At 37.3% G+C, this 20,794-nt stretch overlaps 1 protein-coding gene across 1 annotated transcript; it reads right to left on the bottom strand.

Moving 5' to 3' along the window:
- Positions 1–144: 144 nt before the first annotated feature.
- mkln1 (muskelin 1, intracellular mediator containing kelch motifs) lies at positions 145–20,571 on the bottom strand. The gene is made up of 18 exons (XM_084408404.1): positions 20,383–20,571; positions 17,926–17,995; positions 15,506–15,648; positions 15,175–15,263; positions 14,756–14,865; positions 12,489–12,681; positions 10,847–10,924; positions 10,570–10,635; positions 10,023–10,135; positions 8,971–9,183; positions 8,611–8,832; positions 8,253–8,382; positions 5,507–5,654; positions 4,666–4,780; positions 3,735–3,874; positions 3,043–3,145; positions 2,497–2,551; positions 145–2,398 (listed from the first exon to the last, which is right to left on the bottom strand). Exons 1-18 carry the CDS (start codon positions 20,499–20,501, stop codon positions 2,277–2,279), a joined length of 2,229 nt encoding a protein of 742 aa, XP_084264530.1. The 5' UTR covers positions 20,502–20,571; the 3' UTR covers positions 145–2,276.
- Positions 20,572–20,794: the final 223 nt, after the last annotated feature.

Genomic DNA, 20,794 nt, shown 5'->3' with positions numbered 1-20,794 from the left:
AACTTTTGAACAGTATTGTAAATATACATTTAAAAATTAAAACATATTTAAAAGCTTTACAAAATAAAAAATAAAATAAAACCTCAAGTCACGAGCCAACGCTTTAAGCTTTTATAGGTCTATGTTAAAGGAAGACCAAGACGATTTTTAGGAAAAATTGAACAAAATACAATCTTTATTCTTTATGTACATTACATACAATGCAGTTCTTTAATATGTTCTACACATTCATGAGAGCCACAGTGTAGTGCTGACATCTCAATGCGCCCTAGCTCAAGAGCAGAGGGAGGCTCGCCGAGATGATGGTTTCCAGGAGAGAGGAAAAGAAGAGTCATTTCATCTCTGACACTGCAGAAATGTACACCAAAAAGCAAGAAAATGTATTTGGCATTGAGTGCAACAAAAAAGTCTCCGGTTGTAAGTGTCGATCCTCTCGTGTATCCATGATTTCATTTTTTCCCCCTCATTTTAAGAAAAAAAAAAAAAACTTCCTGGCACAAAGACAATGCTAGCTACGGAAGGCAAAGAAAGCCCTGGATTACAAGTCATAAATCATAAACCAAATTGCTTTCACACCAGAAAAGAAACCAAGAGTGCAGAAAAAAACAAATTCACAAATGGGCCAATCACAGAGAAGTCAAACTTCCACACTCTGGTGCGCCGTAAGTGCATCATCACAGACGTACGCCTCACAAGGGCCAAACTACAGCTAACACTGAGTTCAGGGAATTGAGATATCCCACTTTGGAGGGCACAATCAGCAGGGTGAAACAATGTTCTGTCCCATGGTTCTTTGAGCCTTTGGTTTCTGCGTGGGTGAAGCCAAAAGTACAGCAAATTTAAGAGCGATCCAATTACAGGATTTTTTTTTTTTTTTTTTTTTGCAGGGCAAACACTTCCTACTCGTGCACGGGGACACAAGCAATTCTAAAACAACTGCTGTTAAACTAACACTAACACTGCACAAATGGAGACCAAGTTATCCAGACGCACAGATGGAGACACTCACGTGGAACTATATGGAAGACTATCGTCCAACATACTTTAATCTGTCCAAGGTTTCAAACAATCCGGAAGCTCGTACGGAATGAAGGGCACATACAAACATCTCTATGACATCATAGAGAAAGAAGGAACATAAGACATGACATTAAGGGCTCGGGTTCACCGAGAAATAATAATAATAATATTAATAATAAATAGTGAGGGGTCTCTTCTGTCTTCGGTGGTCCCGATAAGGCTCCTTTGTGTTGGTACCAGTCCGCTGAACAGTCTATGTAACACAGCAGTGGGAACTGGACTACATTGAGTTTGGACAAAAGCAGCCAAAACCATAAGTAAACAGCAATCTACACTTCAAAAATTCAATTCATCCATGTCTTCGGTTTGTCTAATTGCAGCAGTGTTTCGCAAATCCATTTGCTAACGGATATGAGTGAAATAACCTGTTATAAAGTACAAAGTGTTGCCATACATGAATGTGCTACTAATATTTGCGTTCCTACACACATACAGAATGAAAAACACTTCTTGTGTACGTTACATCTCGAACATATCACTATATTCCTTGTAAGAATTGTGGATGACAATTTTTAGTTATGGAATCTATTAAAGAGTCAAAGAAAGCACTAATGTCATGGCAGCATCCAATAGCAGCAGCAGGTTTAGATGGAAGCCAGTATTCAAATCCAGTACTGAGTGGACAACTCCTCCAAAATTCATCTAAATGCGTAATCAAATCAGAACTGACACTAGAAGGCGCTCGGATATTTGCCTCAGCCCTCCACTGGCTCAGCACACGTTTGTCCATTAAAATGTGATTTAAAATAGCAAGGCAGAAAGGAACCCATGATGATCACACAGTTCATAAACTTCACCTCTTTATGATGTAAACTGCTTGGATGTATAACTCACCTATTTTGCAAACTGTATGAGATATTTAAAAGATAAAACTGAAATAGACTGAGCAGAAAAAAATTGTTTAAAAAAAAATCAAATCAGTTCACAATTTGGCAGATATGCAAATTTAAACCTAATTCTGACACCTTTTTTTTTTTTTAAACAAAAAAACAACCCTGCCACTCCAGAGTAGAAAATTATATTTCTGCATATTAAATAAGTCTCAGTGACGTTTAAGTGGTATTACATCTGTAAGAGAAAACACAGTAGGTGGGCATGGCACACCTCGGGTGGAAAATGTAGAAAAATAACTTCTGTTTTTGGTGGGAGGAGTCTGAGAGGTCTATCGAGGGTGTGGCCTAATGTGTGGGGCGTGGCTACAGGGTGATGAGGTCAACAAGGTTACCCTTGGGTGGGGTCATATTGTCAGGGAAGAAATTGACCAGTGTGTCGAACAGCTGAGTGCGCTGGGCGTACGTCTGATCCACATCTGAAAAGCCTGTGATGAAGACAAGAAAAAAAGATCAATATTAAATATTTGAGCGACTGACTGGGGGACAATCATGTTCATGAAATTAATCTGAACAAAGCGCTCACCTAGAGGAATGAAGTCTGAGCTGGATTTGAACAGAGCAGAGGGCAAGAGCTGGAACTACAGGAAACAAACACACAAAAAGCACATTTATTTATGAAACACGCTCATCGTGACCGGTGCAATTTTAGGCTGACTAAAGCACTTACACGGCTTTATTTCAACTGAAATCAACTTTTTGTAAATGCACATCCTGACTCAATCAATAGCAGAAGTTTATTGTTTGTTAATAACACACAAAGGACGATAACTATAACGATAAAGGTATAATTCGATACATTTTCTAAAAAGAATAGCAGAGTTCACACCACAACTATAACAGAACAGAGAAATGATCACTTTCAGAAAAGCAATGTTTCAGCTGATGAGCGATAAAACATTGATCGGAATTCATCTTGCTTCCAGAGCTTGAGCATTTAAAGTGGCAGACGACAAAACAGCAGAACAATAAACAGAACGATATCTTCCACTGGTGTGGGCGCCAATATAGTTATCGGTGTGAACTGCCGTTTAAGCATTAAAATGTAATCATTTTTTACAGAGGTCCTAACCTCTTTTGTCTCATCGGGGTCAGTGTGGTCCACGGTAAGAGACAAATCATTCTGTAGATATTTAAGTGCATTCAGGGGCTCGGTCTGAGCCTTCTCCTCAAACCTGCAAAAACACAAAAGGCACAAGCCTATGTAAACATGACAACATGTTTAAAAATGCCTTAGGAATTATGAAACCTCAAACATGAAAAATGAGTAGAAAATTTCCCCAAGTACATTATTATTCCATTAACTAATACAATATGGCCACAAGAGGGCAGTAAGAGAGCAGAAATCACATGCACCGGTGGAAAAATACCACTGTAACTTAATCACTAACTGCAGTGCTGCATGACACTGCAATTACATAACAATACAGCTTGGTCCTAATGGTTTACATTCAGATCACACAGATCGGAGCAGGATCAGAGCGAGTGCATGAACTGCGTATTAACAATCAACACAAACTGTTTAACATGGAACAGATATCTAAACACTTTCCTAGTGCCATTTGGAAACTTAGCGTATCTGATAGTTTTCCTTGGCTTTAAACAGAGAGAGAAACTAGAGACCAGACTATCTAATTCAGTAAATATTATTCTTAAGCACAATTTCTAATCAAGAACTGTGAGGTCGGAATAATGAATATCTCTTAAGAGCCAGGGTGAAGCATTTTGAAACACTCTTGAACTCGGATAAAAGCATATTTGTACCTGTATTTGCGAATGAGGTATTTGCAGTGTCGAAGCAGATATTCTTTGGAAGGGCGGCACAGCTTTAAGGACCAGAAATCATCCAATCGCATTTTAGGAGAGCTGGACTTCCCCGGGTTTCCACCGAAAAGATAATGCACCTGTGTACCATATCATCGTATCAAACCACTGCTCACTGCTTTGATAAATTAGTACAGCAATTAAAGATATTAGTTTTTATCAGCAGTAGTAAATAGTATACATGTATACATGTTTGGTTTATAGTATATATTATATAGTTTACAACCTAATAATTTGAAAGCTGCTGTTAATTTACAATCAGGCAGTGATACAGAATCGTTGAGTCTCTTTTGAAAAGTAAGGATACACAATAGATACCTTTGAATTATTAATTATCAGTTAAAAACAGTTTGTTGTTAACAGTCTAAATTAAAGAGTTAGATATAAATTATTTTTATTATTACATTTATAGAATGCTAAAGTACTGTTGTAATATTCATATCATTTTTATTTTATTTTTATTGTTAGATTATATTACAAAAATAATATAATTAATATAATATAATACAATATAATATAATAGAGAAAAAAAATTACTGCAGAAACCTTTGAAAGAACATAAAACAGTGCTTGCGATTCATTTTACTTATGTAATATGCAAGTGTTTGAGTAAAACAAAATTCAACAAAAAATCTAAAAATGATAGAACAATAAGACAAGGAACATTATTATTATTATTATTATCATTAAGTATTAAGAAAGTAAATAGGGTTATGTTGACTTCCTCCAGGCTAGCTGGGGTTGAAACCTACAAACTTTGGGTTATCAGGTCAGGTGTTTAACCAGCGAATCCTAAACCACACCACCACAGTAATCATAAATGTAGATTATTTGGCTTCCACACCCATGGTAAATATGAAATGAACACTACCTTGTGCAACTCGTCATAGACTAGCTGATGAGCAAAACGAGGACAAGGTTCTTCTTCCTGTAGGGCCTTAGTGGGGTTTTCTTTCACCGCCTGGTCATTCTTATAAACACAGGACCTGCACACAAACACACAGATAGTCTTTCATACTAAACTGCATACTGTCCTAGCAAAGTGTACACAATTGCACCCACCCAAATCAAGTCAAATAAACAAAATGACAGAAACCAGCACACTGCATCCAAAGGAAACACTGACGGACCAATTTTTCAGACGCCGTAAGGCAACTTTTTTTTCCAATTATTGTACAGAACAAAGGTTTTTTCTTCCCCGTTTAAGTGCAAAGTACATTTAATAAACACACACACACACACACACACAGAAGCGTCCAGCCCCACACGCAAGCAGAGAACATTCTGTTCCTGTTTGGTCACCAACTCCCTTTCTGAAGGTCAGTCGGGCCTTTGAAATTATACTTTCACTCTGGCTTTATTCAATATATGCGAGTGTGCATTCAAGCTGAGAACAATTTATATAAGGGGTATTTGTATGATACTTTTACGGGCATCATACGCTCAACATTCAGTGTTGCAGTTTTAATGCACTGCAAAGAGAAAATACAGTTCAAGTAAGGAGAGAACACGTTCTCTCATTATAACTGAAGATTTTCTTCCTTTGCGGCAGTGTATGGCAATCTAAAACCTCAGGAATGAAGCGCCTGAAGGCACATTGTGGATAACCAACGCAGGCAGTCCTCAGGGCCACAGTGTACAAGCACAGGTCTAGTGTACTCATTAGCATGCAGTGTTGCACAGATGAAGAGCGTGTCCGAGAAGTCACGCACCAGTTGTTGCGTGCAATGTCGTAGATCCAGAAAGAGTTGCGCACATTCTCCTCGCGTTTGTCTTTGTCTTTGCTGAGTCCTGATAGAACGTGGATCTCATTGAGCTCCGGGTCGATGGTGGCACGCTGAGTGAATCCGGTCATTGGTACTGCAACACAAACACAGACGGACTTAAACTTAAATACTTAAGAGATGGTATAAAGTGGCTGAAGTGTCATGATGACATAGCAGCTTGGTGTAGTTGTTTGTAAACAGCCTTGCAATGTGAGCAAATTAAAATAATTTTACATTTCTATCAATATATTATTAATGAAATATTTAAGTATTAATGTTTATTATATCAATATTAAAGTATTAAGGAAAATATAATAATTTATCATTTTATACTTTTTTTTATACTTATATAAACACAGCATTTGCGTTTTGCGAGTGAATGTACCTTTTTTAAATATATTTTAATATTTATTATTATATATTTTAATATTATTATTTTAATAAATTTTATAATATTATATTATATTTATGAAATATTTTTAAGCATTCATATTTATTAAGGATTAAAAATGCAATATTATATTAATTTAAAACTAAGGAAATAACACATTTATAATGTTAACAAATAATATTAAATTAGAATATTACACAGCTCTCTATAATACTTAATTCTGATTGGCCAATCATCCCATTCAGTCAAATATTTCTGTTTAATGTTTGCTAAACTGTACTGTACTGTAACTGGTTTCACATCTCTTGTATCCATATGGCCTCTATTCTCTTACATTTTTCTTACGTTTCAAAACAAATCAATGTCATGCCCATTATTTATTTACTTATTTATTCACGAGTAATGATAATGTCACAACAGAACTTTAGACCATTTTAATCTATGAATTGTCCTGCAATTCTTATTTATTCGCCATTTTTTATATACCCAAAAGAAAACAATCACCCCTATTTGGAACTACATGATAAATGTTTTTTTTTTGGGGGGGTGAACTACTCCTTTAAGGTGTGGTTGTGAGCATTCTGGTCGGGCTCACTGTTTCCTTCCTGGTAAATTGTATTCTGTTCAGTCTTATTTTTGTCCCTCTCTGCAGCCTTCTATTTCGTTCTCTTTCTGTCACCCCCTGTCCTCGTCGCACACACATCTCCCTCTAACACGATAACAGAGAGAACACAGAGGTCTTTTTATACTCTCTCACTGCGTCAAGTCGCCCATTGAGATTTTACACAATCTGTTTATGGGAACAGGAAGTGTGTCACAGGCCTGTGTCTGCACAATCTCTCTCAGGCTTCACAAAGCTCTCACACTCATCCACCTTCGGAGTCTCTCTTCTCTGTGAACTGGCTGTTCGGTTTGGTATTTCCCTCTGAGCTTGATACAATATCATGCAATAATTACTGATTATAGAGAAAGTGAAGAAATTTGAGGGACATTACGTGGGTGTGCAGACTTTATGACCTGTCGACTCATCGAATTCTTCTCTGTGATGATCAGAGACGTTTTACAATGTCTGCTTTGTTAGAAGACTTGATTGTGTGTGCAAGTGTGTAGCTGATGTCAGTGTGTGTTAGGTAAGTTAATCACGTTAATCAAGTGCGTGGGCGTGAAAGTATTTTCTAAGAACTCACTCAGTTCTCCAGAAGTCAAAGTTCTGAGAACTTAAATCGGTATTGTTAAATGTTGATTTGTGCCGACAGAGGGCGGACAGTGAGAAGAAATGCTTTCACATATGTTTATTTATATATGAGTTTTCATAGTATTATTTATATACTATTATAGTATTTAATATTTTTTAAATAGCTTTTAAGTTTATATTTTCGGTTAACATTTATCAGTTTTTCATATAATATTCATTTTATTTTAATCACAATTTTTTTTTTTATATAGTTTTAGTTTCAACAATAACAACACTGCTGTGTTTCTGCAAAAAAAGCCGTAAGCTACCTCAAATTCACCTTGAAGAGAGGGGTGCTGTTATATTGAGCCATTACATAAAACATGCAGAAAAGCCCTTATATTCAAGAAGGGAGCGATCTGTGCCCTTATGCAGGCACCAGCATATCATGAAGACTTGGGTCAGTAAGTAACCACCTAACAACTACCCAAATTACTGTAATAACCATCTAGAAACCCTTGGATTGTGCCTGCAACCACTGATATTTTCTCTAGAATTAGCCTATTTTGTTTTTATGTAACTTAAGTAGTCATCTACGGCTGCAAATATCTGGTCTACTAGAGAAGGCTTTAAATATTAAAATATTTTACGCAGTCTTCAGAGGCGAAAATCATGATGAGCGGCAGAACGTGTGTTCTTTGTAGAGCAGCATGTTCTCCCTGCTCAGAAATTTGCTGGAATATTCACCAATCATCATGACAGTCCTCACAAGAAACTTTCAGCACCATCATCCAGACCAGAAGATCTGTGTCTATCAGTATCATGAAGACAGATGATGTCAAGATGACTTAGCTGTTGAAGAGTAGGGCTGCAATAGATCACATGTTCGCTTCCAATGCGTGTAGCATGCTGCCGCAGTGACATAATCCCCACCTGATTCAACTCTATTTCTGAACATGATGTCACCTTCATGCTCAAGATTCCGATACTCTCCTTATAAGGAGTTTCTTTACAGGGCACAGCTTTGTATGAGTCTGCTCGTTTACAGTACGATCAATAAAAAGTGTATTAAAAAATCACAGCCGGTATTTTTTTTACAAATTTACAGTTTGCTAATGACATCATACCCATGCCTGAGTCCTTCTTGGTGCCATCTGAGATGATCTCCACATGATCACCATCAACATCGTAGCTGAAGAAATCATTCAAGTATGTTTTGGACCTCTGACCTCCAAAAACGTACAAGCAGCGATTTCTCTGTGGGACGGAGAAACAAAACTGTCACATCAGAATTTTTGTCAAAACAACCCATAAACCCATAAATTATATATATATTAAAGTAATATATTATTATCAAGATTTTGGTCATATTGCCCACCCCATATTGCCCAATCCACAAATGCATCAATCAAAACATTAGAGGTCAACATGCAAAATATCTTTTTTGAAGCTCAGACTTTATGGGTCGTTACTAAGGAGACGAACCGTGTGGAAAAGCATGCAGTGTCCAATGCGGGACTGGATGTCCTCTGGCCCTGCGTTACATGAGTCTTCTCTGAGCAGACTCCAGCTAGCAGCTTGACAGTGAAACGCGTAAAGCCCGCTGAACTGAGGTTCTGACGTCCTGCCGTCATCCACGCTGCCGTTACACGTCAGAATCCGACCACCAAAAGTGTAGATCATGTGCTTCTCAGAGTCCATGCACATCTGAGAGAGGGAAAGACAGAAGCTTTGTTCAACTTTCTGAGAGATACTGAACTATTCATCATAAATCTGTAAAGGGGAGACTCCTAGTGGTATGCGGGCATAAATCCTGAATAATTTTGTGTAATTTAAAATGTGTACCTGGTGGTCAAACACAAGTTTAGGTCCTCCATCAGCGGACGTGTCCTCGCTCAGGAGGGTCCACGTGTTGGCATCAATGTCATAGCAGTAGAAGTCACTTTTCAGGGACTTGCTGTTTCTGACAGAGGAGTCCAAATAACGGCCTAGAGTATAGATCTGCCTCCGCTGAGAGTCGATGCACATCTTGTGGCATGAGCGCGCACTGGGGCCGTTCTAAAAGAAATACATCACAACTTTATAGTTTTCACCTCTTACACCACACACTCAGACAACCTATAGACCATGATGCATATTGGACACAAAAATGGAAACGTTCTTTCAAAATCGTACAATTGAATCTGCTTGTCATTACACTATTTGAAGTTTTTAAATCAGTCCATAGGGGCTTTTGCACCAGAGGAACCTTTTCATAGTTCCTATTAACAATGGTGGAAGAACCTGCTTTTTGGCATGTACGCACTACATGAACTGGGAAAGATTTTAGTTCTAGGTTCCAACTGGCGGTGTGAATGCAACCAGGAAAATGGTCCTAGGGAAACATTTAGTTCTCGGGGGACTGCCCTGATGGCTAGTTCCTATAACTTAGTTCCTATAACCACCTGGTGCGAAAGCCGCTTATCAGAGAATAAAGTTGTTTTTACAAGGTACCAGGATACGATTATGGGCATTTCTGAGAAAGAACTAGTCACTGGATTTATTGTGATTATTATCCAAAATTAGTGAGGTCCATGTTATCAAATCTTTGGGTCCTTGGCGGTTCTTGGTCACATAAGCCTCCATCAGCATTGAGGCCATCAATCTACTGTACAAATTTTTCATTACAATCAATTAATTCTCTTGTTCACCCACAAACTATTCCAACTATGAGTAAAGAATACCCATCTAAGTAACCTACAGATGAAAGAGTATGCATCCATCAACACACTTTGCACAGAAAACAAAGTATGTGAAACTTAATGACATGACTGAAAAGTCTAGGGTACTTTTGTGCCATTCAGCAACTGAGTCATAATTGAAGAAAAAAAAAAATCCTCTTTCACTTTCTCTCTTACCTCTTTCTCCGTATCCCTGGATATGCAGGCCCATTGATTCTCCTTTACACTGTATGCCCAGAAATCAGCCAAGTCCTGCGTTCCATCCCAGCCACCAAACAGATACACCGTTTCTGTCGGACAAAGAGGCGAAGACAAATTAAAAACAAAAACAAAGCGTCGGTGAGTGAGAGGCGTGAGTTAAGCTGCTATAAATCATAATATTCTTGAGAAGCAGCTGTGAGCTGAGGTTGAAAGGCTGATGTCGCCATGGTGATAAGCAGAGACAGTTGTTTGAGCTATTGAGCATCAGCTGAGCGGTAGAGTGGGTTACTCGAGGTCAGTCTGAACGTACAGGGCCATATGAGGGCTGTGGGATCGATTGTTCCTCTAACAACAAGCTCACAGATTCACACGCACATTTAAAACAGCTCTTAACTCGTAACTATGGGGCGAAATGCAGTCTTAACAGGCATTCCATTACAAGCAAGACAGGACAAGCTAAATAGCACTGCAATAACCAGCCAATCAGAAACTTTGCAAATAAACCACCTGACGTAAGATGTACCTGTCTGAACATCAATGACCATCTGATGACCTCCTCTCATGCCTGGCCTGTTATCATCACCATCACCTAATCAGAGAAAACGAGAAAGAATGAATGTAAATGAAGAGGTGTGTGTCAGGAACAAGACACAGGAAAAGAGCAAGAACATGGAAGATATATTGAATATCAGTACACCCCTTAAGTAATTTAATACAGCACACATGGATTCCCTGGAGTCCAGCGTTCAGATTCAGAGCAAGAGGCCGTCACTTGTGTGTTCAGTAGCCTGCTGTCATACCTTTGTTACATTTGGGGATGATCTGACTCCAGCGGGGCTTATAATCCTGCTGGCTGATGTACTGATTAAACAAACCATCTGGAAGAGAACAAATAAAAAGCACTTTAATTTGCTAATGTATGCTCCCTGAGAGGGAAACAAGTGTACATTAGGTTCTAATTACCGTAATTTAGACTTTGACCACAAAAAAAAAAAGTGTAATATGCAAAACGCTTTTGTGAACAACTTTAAAGTTGAAGTGTGTCAAATATTTTCTTCTATCCCATCCTCCCAAAAATCTGTAAACACGGTTTGTTCGTTCTTGACCAGCCTGACAACAGCAACATTGGATCAACCAATGACTCGAACTTGAGGAGAGACTATTTGTTTTGTCTGTAGAGTGAATTTAATTTCAATCATTTTCAGCAAAGCGACTTGAAGCTTACTCAGCGTCCATTTTTGCTACACCGCTGGACAGCGATTTCAGCCATACAAGAATTGTTTAGACCAACAATTAAACCTGACATAAACTGTCTCATGAATATAGGAATAAAAGATAATTGATCTGATAATTGGCCTTTTTGGAAGTCAGAACTTCCTTTGCTAGAGTGGCCATATTGCGTGTTGCACTTTCTCCCATTCAATGTAAAACCTGTGAACTGTTTGTGTGTAATATAATCTCTGCTTCAAGTCATTTACTGTCAATGAAAGTTGGCTATTTCTATTGAAATGAGTGACAGAGAGACTACAAAAGCAAGAGCACAAGAGATTCACAACCTCCAGTTAATTTAGATCATTGTCAACGAGTACCAGACTTTCTTATTGTAGCACAAACCATTTTAAAATCAAAATATTCAAATGTTACCTTAAATTTAAACATTTATTCAGTTACTTGAAAGGTGCTCTGCGGACACACGTTCTTCAAATCGAATCATAGCCAGGTAAACTTTTATGTTGCACATTACTGACATATGACCACCACTGTTATGGAAACTTAAGTTCTCAACTGTGCTTGTGTGACACCACCCACAGGTTTCTGAAAAAAGCTGCAAGTTGGTCATTATGACTCATTGTGTTAATTACATTTACATGTGTGCATTTGGCAGACACTTTTATCCAAAGAGACGTGCACTGCATTCAAGTTATATATTTGATGAGTTCGTACATTTCCTGGAAATCGAAACCCATCGAGTGCCATGATGCTCTACTGTTTGAGCTAAAGAAATGTCATTTAAATTGTATCAAATATCTTGGTAATTTCTGCACCCTTCAGTCAATACAAAAGGCAAATATTAGTTAAGGTGGGAGTATGTGAAAAACAATACGTTTTGCAAAGCAGAAAATAATCACTTTTCAAATAGTGAGAGTACGAGGAACTAACTCTTTGGGATAGGTAAATTGAATTTCTTAAATTGAAAGTCCCATTTCTTCGACATCAGAACTTCTCTAACAGTGAGAGCATGGCATATTAGAAATATAACTTAAAACCCTTATAACAGAATCTTTGAGTGTAGATCATCTTTTTTTGACAAAACATTTGGCTGGTCACATAACACGATTATAATCCAGAACAATTCTGTTCCCTACAGTGAACCAACATGCCCACATTCCCTACTTAATGAATGTGGCACGTATCCATATGATGAAACACTGGGTGGGGTACCTCTCACGGCTTTGTCTATGAGCTCCTCGCAGGCGTCAAAGTCTCCTCTGAGGACCAGCCGCTCGTGAAGGTGCGTGAGCATGGGGTGCTCCAGAGCGATCCGTGTTTTCTTCTGCAGAGACTCGAAGGCTTCTGTGTAATTGTGTTGCCGGAAGTGTTTCAGGCACAGGCGGATGGCCTCCTGTTCACGGTACTGTCCAGAAAAAAGAAAAAAAAACACTGTAACATGCCTTCAGTCCATGTTTAATATTGTGTAAAACTTCCTGTGCAAATGGTGTGCAAGTGTTATATAAACATGAATGTATCCCCTACCGGAACAGCTTGGCAATTTAAAACCTGTTAATGATTAGCCTATGGCATAAAAAGACAATTACGCTGATTACTGAAATAAAGCTTACAAAGGAATCAATTAATACTTCAGTTTACATGCTGAGTGACATTCAGGAGATTATCTTTAAAGGTACAACATGTAACTGTTGGCGGTTAAACCTCACAAAACTGCATGCATTTTGTTGAAAAACATTTTCCGCTCTGCGTGACAGTGCGGATGAATCTGGTTATCCTACTGCTCATAAAACATACACTACTACGCTTATGAGATATAACCAGTTTAGATGGAAAGGATCTCAAGATGACTAGTTGAAGACATTACTGTAGCTACACCCATTAACAGACATGGTACTTCTTTGAAAATAAATTCCAGCACAGCGCAACAACAACCATAAATACAACGAGAAATGACCCTTCACAACAGATAATGCTTTACAATGAACTCTGTTAGAGAGCTAAAAGACAATTTATCTGTTCAATAAAATACCTTACATATCTGTGGAGTAATAAAAACACCATCTCCGCATCACTTTTACAACATTTCAAATTCCTGAGTTCTCGCCATCTCCGGAAAAGCCAAGCCGATGTTGATTCTCATTTTATTACAAGCTCTGTCGTGTTTCTTTTTGCCAGAAGACTGTCCTCTATAGGGTTGGGAACCGAAAATCGGTTCTGTGTTTGTTTGTTTTTTTAAAATACCGGTTATTTTTTTAAAATACCAAAAACGGTTCTGGTGCGATGTGTGGGCGAAGTGCTGGGAGCTTATCCTTTAATTTGCACCATTAATCTTTAAACGATCTCGATTCAAACACCCACGCGCTCTTATTCCTAAATGACAAAAACTTCACACCGGAACATTCAAATCTGTTTGTGCTGTCGCTGACCCAGAGAGAGCAGTTACATATGAAACAGCTTTACTTTCAGTCTTTTCAACAACACAGAATTTATATCTCTGTTACAAATATTCAAATGATCACAGAATTACTGAGATAAAAGTTTATGGTTCTAGAATAAACACTGATGTCTACGGTAGCAACCAAAACAAGAGTAAATCACCTTTTGCAAGTCGCTTCAAATATGTATATAATGAGCGAGTACATCATGAATGCCTTTTTTCAAACCGTGTTTTTGTCTTATCCTGAATCACTACGGTAAGCCTGTAATAAGCGTTTAGACTCGGACTGAATGCAGAAATGTTTACTTTCCTTCAGAAAAAGTTATTATTTTTGCAAAAATTGCTCAATAATATGTTGAATTTGTTGACATTACCAGTCTGTTAAACTCATTTGACAAGTATCAGAAATAAACACAAAAAGGATTGTGTTATTTTCCCCTAACTACTATTTTTTATTAGTTGTTTTAATCATTTTTATTGAATGGGAACCGGAACCGAAAACGGATTTGTTTAGCGGAACCGGAAAATTTCTTACGATTCCCAACCCTAGTCCTCTATTCTGAGTTTTTTTTAAACGGGCGATTCCCCGGAGGTTCGAGATTTAGCTGCTCCATGTCAACCTTTCTCGCCCGTTGTTACAAATAACCTCTGCCACTCACCCACAAACGTCAAAGTAGGCGGAGCAACTTCTCTCTATTTACGGACATGACGAGACATACGGGTAGGTGACATATGTACGCAATTCCCCGCGAAAACCATCCTGCTCGGTTTAAAAAATAAACAGCCTACCATAATGAATCAGGGTAAGACAAAAACACATTTTGGAAGAAGGATTGATGATGTATTGACTATTCAGATTTTGTTCATTTTGATTAATGTTTTTTTTTTTTACATAGAGTACCTTTTGGGTTAATAACGGATATTATTATCTCGGTCCTAAAATATTTAGATTTTCTTGGTGAAATATGACCCTAACATTTCTTTGTGAGACTCACCCTGAAAGAGCAGTTTTGGTGCAGGTGGATGTTTGTACACAACTCACCTTACTGTACCAGTTAAGGCAGGGCTGGACAACGTCTGGATCTTCAATGCCGTGTAACTCAATATACCAAATGCTGAAGTTAAAACTGGGCCCCCATGACATCAGAGGCACTGTACACAACCAAACACATACAGACAGCATCAAGAGAGGACATTCAGACATATGACGACAAACATTTTGATTTCAAATTTCCTACCCACATTTTTTTTTTTGTCCGTTTCAGACATTAAAATCTTTGTCAAAAGAGTTCAACCATCACACAAGCACTTGTTTGTTCCATCTAAGATTTGCAGAGTCATTCAATCACTCATTCAACTCATTGCCTTCCTCTAAAATAGTGCAATGACTAATCTTTCCCCTAAATGTGTCAGCACACGAGTTCACCAGGACTTAAGCTTGCTTTTGTGGTAAACACTCACCTATTTTAATGAACCTGCAGGGAAACATCTGCTCATCGATCTTGTGCTTTAGCGTGAATGTCTCCTTGTTGAAGTCATTCTTAAGGCCACTAGGATTAGATGAGAATGACAGTGAATGATCACATCACATCACATCACAAGAAGCCATTTCCCCAAACATTACTCACGTCTCAAGAGACACTATAGGCCATTTTATAAAATGTAATGGTGCCCCATTACTAAGTGAAGTATATCTGGTCACCCACTCTAAATATGGTCGAAAAGCTACGAGTCTGTAAAGCTTATCTGACATAAAGATTAGCCTGTAAGAAAAATTTCCATCCGGACTCACCTAGACAAGAGTTCTGTCATGTTTTCTTCACTCATGCCTCCAAACACCTTGAATTTCTTCAGGTTGCACACGTGAGTTTTCTCATATTTGCCATAGGTGATGTTAAGAACGATAGCTGGTCTCTCCAGTTTTAAGATCAAGTACTGAGTAGCAGAAAAATAAATTGTTACATCAAAAGCAATTCCAAACCAAAATGTTCTAGCTTTGACACCGCAGAAACAGTCATTTGTAACATCAATAATAACTGTACACATAATAATTAAAAAATGTTACCTTTAACACAACAGCAAATCTAGACCTATTTCTAGTATCAAACACACTTCCGTGTTCTAATAGTTGCTCCAGATTCGACATCAAGGATGTTTTGTAATGAAAGACAAACACAAATGAGATTTGAAAGCCATCTCGGGGTGAAGATTTTCAGTGAATGATAACTCCAATGTTAGTCAGCTGCTCCTCAAAACTATCATACATAACCGTTTAAATGTATGGGGTCAGTAAGATTTTTTTAAAGCAATTAAAACTTTTTAATTCAGCGAAGACACATTAGTGAGAGTATAAAGACATTTCTATTTCAAATAAACGCTGTTCTTTTGAACTTTCTATTCAATTAAAATTGTATCACATTTTTCATAATAATTATGCAGCACAACTGTTTTTAACATAGATAATAATAATAAACGTTTCTTGAACAGCAAATCAGCATATAAGAATGATTTCTGAAGGATCATGTGACACTGAATACTGGAGTAATGGCTGATGAAAATTCAGCCTTGCCACCACAGGAATAAATTACATTCTAAAATATTAAAATAGAATTTGAGTTTGACATATACAGTACCCATCACTTTCCATTTAGGGTGGAAAATTCTAGAAACAAATTGTTACACAGAAGAAATAACTGACTAACTACTAATACATTGCAGATGCTTACCTAATTTTCTTATAAATGTCGACATGACATGTCAACAATTCTTGTTTTTTTAAATGGAATATTACAGTACTTATTATAAATTATTTGTGAACTTAATTCATATCATAATCTTTTAATCAAAATATCATCCTCTCCCTGTTGCAGTGTCTTATTTCTCAGGCCGAGGGTGGGACAACCTGTCGCTCACATGAGATCACAGCAATAGTGAACCAATCCAACCATCTAATCAACTCTCAATGGACAAAATCAAGTCCCACCATACATTTTGTTCCTGTCTGAGAAGCCGTTTGGCTCAGATATATACATCACACTAGGGAAAAAAAGATTAATCGCAACTTCCGTTTTATGCCGACTTTGATGCATTATGGTATCTGCGCTTCTGTTGAAATTACAGAACACAAGGAAGTTCTGTTCTTGTGTTTTTGTTTCTTATACGAAAACACTTGATGGCTAGGGACCGTGAGTGCCAACACCCTCTTCAGATGCAGGTGAACAGGAGGGGCTCTATTACTTATGTTGCCCTCATGAAAACAATTCAATCAACTGTAGACAATAGACATACATGACAGAAAAGCCCACAATCACTGCTTGTAAAGTATTGCTCAGAACAAACAGACCTTGCATAGACCCTAAAAATGAATGGGCTACTGTCATTGTAGATGGGAATAATATTTCACACAGATTGACTGAGATATTCTATCCACCAACACTGATGGCCGACTGCACTAAGAGCTCAGTAAAAAAAAACGTTTTTTACAACATTCAGACCATTCAAACCACAGATGAAACATTGATTGAATTTTCTGCAATGATTTACAACATGTAGAGTGGTCAAATACAGCAGTATTTCAAAAAAAAAAAAAGGATAATGACAGGAACTGTGATTTCAAAGTTCTGAACTCTGTGAAGGATGACTGCACTTTTTAAGTGAAAGGACGAAAGTGGAAGGACACAAAGAAAACACAAGCCTTTGCGGTTAAAAGTTGAGGGCACGTGCTACTGTACCGCCAACATGCACTTTCAATTTCCTTATTGCTCAACCACAAGTCTGTCTGCACTGCATGGTCTGTACAAGGCCAGCAAAGACAATGAAAGATGAATGCATGGCACAATGTCAATGAATGAAAATGTCAACATAACCAGGCATAAGATAATGAACAACTTTGAACACATTGAGTAACACATGTCTCTGAAGCCAAATACCAATACTCATTAAGGCAGAGACCTTTTGAAAATATATTTTTTATTATTATTACTATTAATATTATTATTATTATATATATATATATTTTTTTTTCTACTTTTGAAATGTAAAATTACTTTTAACTGTAGCGCTTTGAGTGTGGGAATGTCACTTTATAAATAAACGTATTATTATTATTATTAAGAATTTCAATCATGTAATTGGGGATGTCTGCAGAGCATTCGCAAAACCTGAACTATTATCCAGCTCAGGTTAACACTGAAAAAGAGGAGCAGAATTTACCTGTGGAGGGTAGTTGCTCTCAGATGACCACCTGGAAGACTGATCGTTAGGTTTATCCACTAATATATTTCTGCAAGCAAACATTCGAAAGCTGATGAGTTAAACACCACATTAAGTCTTGGAGTATAAATGCAAAATAATAGACCTGCCACTTTTTCCATGTAATGTGTTACTTTGTTGTTCACTTTTCAAATCAGTCACTCAGTGGGTCTCATTCACTAATAATTGCGTGGATTATTTCGTATTTGTATGCATAGGAGAACTTCTCACAAAAAAAAATCACTGACCAATTCAGAACACGTTGGTACGCACATGAATTTGTTCTTAAAATTGTTCTGTTAGTGAATTTGGATAATTCTAAATGAGCGGCCATGTGCACGAGGTTGCACATTTGCATAAAACACGCCCAAACAATCTTCATATAAGGGCTTTCCATACAGCCTTTATTAAAATTATTAAATTCCTCGTCAAACTTGCAGCTGTTTGCAGACGCGCTCTCGCCCGATCCTCGAGTGATGTGCCATTCTCACAATAAACATCTTTTACACAGACCCAGATTACAGATTACAGGCCTATCTCATTGGCCAGCTGTATATGCGCATTATTCAGAGAAACCTCACAGCTGAAGCTATAAGGCAGCTTTTCTTACTCTAACTGTAGTGGCCTACATGATGGAATGCATTTAAGATTAAATTAAATTGTATTTAATAATTTTATATAATATGGATTATATAGTACAATAAATGCAACATTCTACAATAGCCTATAATTATAGTCATGTTGGGATGAAATATAACTTCTTAACATGATTACAAGGCCGTACAGACACGATTATATTTTTGCGTACGTGTGGTTTCAGTTGTTCCTATGTTTTTTCGTAAATTTCGAATAAATTTTATTAAGAAATTTTGGGTGAATTGTGATTTGTTCTTAAAATCTTTCGTACGCGTACATTTCACGCACAAATTTGTGCGTACGCAATGGCATGCTTTAGTGAATGAGACTCTTGTTACTTGTCTTGTGACTTTTACATTACAGATTTTTAAATATGAAACAGTTCAAAGCACATTTGTTTTATGATCTGTCCTGATTCTTTTTTATTTCACGAACAAACAAGATGAGTTAATATTAGAAATGGTTTCTTTGCATGTATTTGGGATATATTGCCAGTACTGGGCTTGCAGTTCACATGGGTAGGGTACTTTGTACTGTGTGTGTGGATGACCGTGTTCGTCCGCCACCACTGAAGACCCTTTTTGACCCAGGAAAAACACTGCAAGTCCAACACAGTTCTGCTTGCTGGATAAAGTTCATAAAGCATACAAGCTTGAGATGAGCAAAAACAAAATTGGTAAGGGTACACAGGTGTCACAACAAGATATGCTTCACCACTGACTAAAGCAATGAACGCATGTTTATGTCAGTCTACAGCACATTTGCCTCTAGCTGTCACATCTAACACAAAGATTATATAGAAGTGATGTAAATGAGTAATATATTAGTAATAATATATGTAAATATAACATTTTCCAATACACAAATTGCATGCACGCATATTGCATGCACGCAAAAACCACAAAACTCATTGGCTGTTTCAAAACCGCGATTCATAAAGTCTACATAAGGCTGCTCGAAACTCTGCCACTTGATAGAAAGCAAGAAATAACAGCATATTCCGTAGAAATACAGTTTGCCATAAAAGTTGTTACATAATATGTAGATTAACAGTAACAGAAGAAGATTAAAAGAGGGGATAAAAATAGTCTGTGACTATCAGTGTCATATTCCCACAATTTAGCATTAGCCACCAAATACATTTATGCAGTCTAACGTTAATTAAGAAAATTAAGATTTCGACCTGATATTTTTAAGTAAAGAAAAATAAAACATTTAAAACTGCTTCCAGCGATTTGCAGTTTGTTTACTTCTGAAAAACAGTTCACTAGTAAACTAGCCATGTAACGTTAGCTAACCAGCTACATCATACTGCAGGTCTGATTAATATTTTAAGGCTAAATAACAAATACTACGCAGTAAGACATCTGCCAGGTTCTTAAAAGAGCATCACAATCTGTATAAAGACATGTACAATAAAACACATTAGGTGTCTTGAAGGCGTGTTTTTGCATCATATGAGCTGCTTCATACTAGCCCAGCCTAGCCTAGCATGCTAACATGACTGTCACATCTATACATTTACATACATTTAGAGCCGTTTCTGAGCTTTTGCGCATCTAAATGCAAATTATTGTGTACGTTTAGAGAATTCGTTTGCTGTGTTGTTTGCAGTTTATACATTTGCGGCTGTTTTTATGTATATGTGCCCGTCTGCTGTAGCCCGGCCCGTTTGTTAGATTTAGCAATGGATTTGATTACAATTACAGAGTTATGAACTGTGTTTGTATATTTAAGAGCATAATAGAGTCTCAACAGGAGTATTTAATTTGCGTTACTCACTCGGGTAAATATGTAGAGGAGTACGAGCTCCATTTATAAACACTGTAGGAGAGCACTCTGCTGTCAGGAGCCACCGCCATCTTGATGCACGACCGATTCACACACACACACACACACATATAGATAGCTACCCATTCACACTAACAAACACACACAGAGAGGAGGCTCAGTAGTAAAACAGTATGTGGTCCTAGGAAAGATGGTAAAGGAATTTATTCATTTTAATCTGATAACATGGATAGTCTAATGATTTATTATTTTTTTACAAGCAATTTATTTGGTAATGTTGTGCAATATAATGTCAAATAATATCTCTGGCAACTCACCTGATGTGAAATTGTGCAATGCCAAATTTAATGAGGGCCACAGTCACACAATAGAGTAGCTAATGAATAAAATAAAATAAAATAAC

Source organism: Rutilus rutilus (assembly GCF_951802725.1).
Source record: "Rutilus rutilus genome assembly, chromosome: 4".
NCBI classification, from domain to species: domain Eukaryota; kingdom Metazoa; phylum Chordata; class Actinopteri; order Cypriniformes; family Leuciscidae; genus Rutilus; species Rutilus rutilus.
This window is presented reverse-complemented; position numbering and strand designations above follow the sequence as displayed.